Source organism: Mercenaria mercenaria, chromosome 4 (genome assembly GCF_021730395.1).
Source record: "Mercenaria mercenaria strain notata chromosome 4, MADL_Memer_1, whole genome shotgun sequence".
Taxonomy (NCBI): Eukaryota; Metazoa; Mollusca; class Bivalvia; order Venerida; family Veneridae; genus Mercenaria; species Mercenaria mercenaria.
Window position 1 is genome coordinate 79260352 of NC_069364.1, and position 5540 is coordinate 79265891.

Consider the following 5540-nt stretch of genomic DNA (forward strand, 5'->3'; position numbering starts at 1 on the left):
CATCTACAAACATGGCGATAAGACTATGCGTTATAATTATATATATGTACATACTAGGACCGTCATCGCCGCAGCAGTGTGCTTAAGAATTAATTAAGCCGTTCACTTGATATTATTATAGTTATTCCCTTGATAGAATATTGAGTGTCTCGAAGTATCGAAAAGTGTCAGCTGCAACAGACACTAGAAAATGAAAAAATATAGTTTTCATTTTGTAGATATTGAAAATTTACCGCAAAGCATTATTGTCAGGTGTATGTTATCTGTTTAACAGAAATTTCAAGTTATGAAACAAAACGCACCTGGCACTATACTGATCTACCGTAAAATAGTATTAAGGAGGTCAAACACATTTCATCAACATTTTATAACATTTTTCATTTTTAATATATTCTGTTTGAGATTTATTTTATGAACAAAAAGACCCATTACATAGAGTTAGATCCCTATTAGAAATGTATGTTTTATTATTTTTTTATGAAATTTGTAATTGGTTTAAACATTATTTATTTAGAAAACTGCACATATAACAATATACATGAATTTGGCATGAATGGATTAGAAAACAAGTTTACAAAAACTTATACGAGTTCGTCTCCATTAAGAGATATTTACACAAGTACAAAGATGCGTTAGCAACATGGTCGTGTAACATATGCAGATGAGGTACGAAAGAGAAACTTTTGATGGTGGGATTTGGAAAAGATGAAATACTACGACAATATATGCCTATTATTAGGTAGCAAAAAGTGAGTTTTTTCGGTAAGTAGGCATTAAGAATTCTGAAAAAGAAATCAACAAGAGTGCACGGATAAAAAACAAACATGGACACAGTAAATTCATTTGTAATTACTCCACTTTAATATGAAAGTATTCATAAAGTGTACTATTTCATTTTACTTCAGTATAATTTATAATTCTATTTGACAGATATTGAGATATTTCAATAATCATAATAATAACCAGAAAGGTAAGTTTTAGCTTCCTAATTCATTTATTTCAAATCTATCCTGGTTGCTCAACCAAGATAGGTAAAGGTAGGTAATACTAAGTTTACAAACTTGCATTTCTAACGAATTTTGGCTAAATATATGTGTTAATGTTAACCTTTGACAAACATAGTACAATAGTTCTTATATTCATATAATGTTTATTAAATTTATACATAACTTCCGGAACAAATACACAATAACTCCGTGGGGGTAAAAAAGAAAATATATGTGGAGCAATAATGTTTCGCCACTCGAGATTTTTTGGAGCCACTTTAGTCAAAGTTTGAGCCAGTGGCTCCAAATGCGATAGGCAGCGGACGCCCTGCATGTGCTAAAATATCTCTATTTTTGTTTGGCAACCAAAATAGGGAAATGAATCCAGCGAAAATCGAACATGTAAAAAACATACAGTGAATACAAATAAGCGTGTATGATCATTTATTAAACTTTCGGTCACATCCATACCATGATAAAAATCTGAGATCTACCACCTTTAAAGGAAGTTTTAGAAGTTATATACACAAGTATTCTAAATATGTTTTCTTTGATATCAACATGAAAGTCACTGATACGTCCTAAATGTATTTGAAAGTAATAAAACAGTTTGTCTGATTGCGGGCAGCGTGATGTTCCGGTACTCTTGTTTTATCCGATGGCAGATGAATGAAATGCATGTCGTGGCAGAACACTCTTATCCCCAGAATTATAACATGATAAAGTTCTTTTTTAACAATTAGGGCCAATATTTGATGGAGAAATTATAATGTTGCACCACAAACAAAATGTACATCTGTGCTTGTCCCATTCATAGTTTCAAAAGTATTTCCTATATGCACTGTGTGTTGTCACCACTTGTGCAACTCACAGAGTATTCAATATCTCCTCCGGGGCCTCCGTGGCCGAGTGGTTAAGGTCGCTGACTTCGAATCACTTGCCCTTCAATGATGTGAATATTTAATGGCAAGACTTCCTACCATGCAACAATGGCAATTATTATGTATAAATTCACCTTTAGGGAGTATGCGCTATTTTTTAGCTAGTTCGACTATACGAAGTACATTGAGCTAACCTTGGTTAAGGTTTTGATGCATTTCACTATATCCCAGTTATTAATTGATATGGATCTGCTCCAAACTTATAATAGTTATTCTTCATCATTACTCACATCATATGATACAAGGACTGTATAACTCTTGATGATCCAATATTTCATGAATTATTCCCCCTTTTTACTTAGAATTTCAGGTTAAAGTTTTGCTGCACTTTCTCTATATTCCTGTTATTACTAAACGGATTTAATTCAAACCTAAAATAATGTTGTGCCATATCATCACCTACATCATATGGCACAAGGTATATCTTATTACAAAAGAGATTTGATTCAAACTTAAAATGATTATTCCACACCCGATGATCCTCCTCGTCATAGGACACCCAATGTCCATAACTCTGGCACCAATACGATATGAATTATGCCCCCTTTTTACTTTGAATTTCAGGTTAAAGTCGTTATGCAATTTTTTGCTACCTCAGTTATTACTAAATGGGTTTGATTCAAACTTAACATAGTTGTTAATTATAAGCCACATGATATGACACATGGTGCATAACTCTTGCAGAATTATTCTATGAAATATTCCCTTTTGAATTTAGTTAATGTTTTGATACACTTACAATCTATCTCTGTTATTACGAAATACAACTGACTCAGACATAAACTATTGTACAATATCGCCATCAACATTGGATCCATTCAACATTCCAAGGATAGCTCCAACTTCAACAGTTGTGCCCTATTTCAATATCCGCCATCGAAACAGTCACGGCACGCTGTCTCCTGTGACAGCTTTTAGGAACTTCTAAGCATGTATGCAATTCATCATATACTAGTGTTTTAAACTAACTACACAAAATATTCTAACATAAAATACTGTATTAACGAAATACAAAGCAACTGAAACAATACTTTACTTTTATTATTGTTCAACATTTAGCAATTTAAAAAAGTTTAAATGGTAGCTGCGTTCCTCACACTGGATGCTGCCGACGCTGTATTCACAATATCGCTGAGATTTCCTCGGGCCGCTATAGCATTATGTTCTTTTTGTACATACTGTAGGGCCCTCATTACAACATAACTGGAAAGACCTATTTCGTCTACGCTTTTAGTCTGGGCACCATCAGGATTGGAAGTGACAGTTGTAAACTGTTTGACGAGTTCGGGCGTATTTCTGGCTATCCGCTGTAAAATACCGAGGTAGGCAACTCTCTCCATCTCGGTGGTGGGTATACTTCCGGCGGCAAGAGCATGGGAAATCAGCTCCGTCGACGGTTTTGCAGTAGGATGAATGACAAACTGAACAAGTTTGGTTAAATTTGCTCTCAGCTGTTTCTCCAAGGGTGATTTGGAACTGGTTTGCTGGCTATGAACTAAAAAAAAAAAGAATATTTTACTATTTTTATATTCTAAATTATTTTTAAGTCTATAAATCTCTAAACTGTATCTTACTCTCATAATGTGTGTGTGTGTAAGTAAGTAAGTATTTTTTTACAGAAACAAAAATAAAATATTTCACAGTAACGGACAATGCATTACAAGATTTTTCATTAAAATATTTCTAGTTTACCATAACCTTTAAGAATTCAAATAACACCAATTATTCGACCTGAAAGGGAAATAATATAAATAAAATAGCCACAAGTAAACTCTAACTCTAAAAAGTTAGAAAAAAAATAAATACGTGGAATAAAAATCCTACGCTGCCAAATTAGTAAACAACCAGTGTATAAATTCATGTACAGGAATGAGACCACGAAAAAAACATGACTGAGGTTAGGTTTAAAAAATGCTAAACTGTACAGATGTGAGCTGTATAACAATAAAACGAATTTTGAATGTAAATTTGCAAAATAGTTTGAAGAGTTTAATAACCCAAAGGATCATCTTTAAGTGTGGGATTGGTGGGGGGGGGGGGGGTATATAGTTTGCTGTATGTCTTGTATTATGTAATTCTTATGTCATCATGGGCTTTTAAGCCTAAATGATTTGCAATAAAATTGTCTTGTCTTGTCTGTGTTATGTTTTGATGAAGGAAAAACATAGAATATGTTTCCAGAATGAAGAAATAAATTATTAAGCGAAATCAGTAAAGCTATGAAGCAAGTTAGATCGAATACCAGCATACCCACAGGATCATATCTAAACGATTTTTTTATACATAGGACAGACATTTTAATACATATCGATACAGAGGTAATATTTTACAAAAATATACTTGATTTATATAATACCGGTAATAAAATATGACCTCAATATCATATGCAACATGTTCTTTCTTTCTCTACTTAAGATTTGATATTTATCCTTTTTATGAGTTTGAAATGTGACCTAAAAATTATCATATTTAAAATGTATTGATATAGCAAAATGTATTTTCGTCTATTCTCCACACATCAAATATGACCTAAATATGCTATATGTTGTTCTTTTTTTTCTCTACTTAAGATTTGATATTTATCCTTGTTTTTATAAGTTTATCATGTGACCTAGAAATTATTATATTTTAAAATGTATGTATGTAACGAGATACTTTATATGTATAAGTTACTGAAATAAAATTATGTTCTGTTCTGTTCAAATTGTAAAGATAAGAAGTTCAGATATGCATTATCGTCGCAGAGACTGGCAGATGGAATCGTACAAAAAATATCGTATGAAAATGTTCTAGTTGTCACATATTAGAGGACGAGTATAATCTTGTCATGTCAGAATATTGTAGAATTTATAAAAAGGTGTATTAGAAAAAATATTTTGGCATTCATTATAGTAATGTTAAATTTTCACAACTATTTTTCAAAGAAAACCGTAAAGACATACAAAATATCGCAACATTCGCTTTCCAAGCTTTTGAAAAAAAAAGGGGGGGGGGGGGGGGGAATGAAACAGATCAACTCGATACTTACATAGTTGTATGTATGCTTATAGGAAATCCAAATTGTCTCTCCCAAAGCTATATTCTAAGTGTTACCTAATTTAAACACTGTTCAACTAGTATTTTCATTTTTGCTGTCTGACCATACATATTATATTCATTACTTCGTGCGTTTATTGAAAATATATTGATATATCTTGTTTTATTTGTTGAATAGTACCTTTTTCTATATATATTTTTTATTGTTGTATATCAGAAATTCTAAATCTGTCATTGTGCACACCTACCTTCAGTTACATTGTAATTTCAACAACAAAACAAGAAACCTGGTCCAAATAAGTGTTACTAGAAATACTAGAAATCGTATACTTACCGAAAGAAAATGCCACAATCAAACCCAAAGTAGCAAAACATATTCCGTAAATCTTTGCCATATTTGAAGATCTTAGACGCGTGAAAGACTAGATGTGCATTTAGCTTGTACTTAAATGTCCAAATGGCCATATACTGCGGTCACACTTTGATTGACATGCGCTTTTATGTAACTTATTCATTTTGCTTCGCCCAGTGTTTACCATTAACCTTGCACTTTAGCCTATTATGTGACATGTTTTAT

The 5540-nt window shown here is 32.3% G+C and overlaps 1 protein-coding gene across 1 annotated transcript; it reads right to left on the bottom strand.

The window, feature by feature from the left end:
* Positions 1–2950: 2950 nt before the first annotated feature.
* LOC123553525 (uncharacterized) lies at positions 2951–5540 on the bottom strand. Its single transcript, XM_045343228.2, has 2 exons — positions 5298–5540; positions 2951–3422 (listed from the first exon to the last, which is right to left on the bottom strand). The coding sequence occupies exons 1-2, from the start codon at positions 5356–5358 to the stop codon at positions 3001–3003; spliced, it is 483 nt and encodes a 160-aa protein (XP_045199163.2). The 5' UTR covers positions 5359–5540; the 3' UTR covers positions 2951–3000.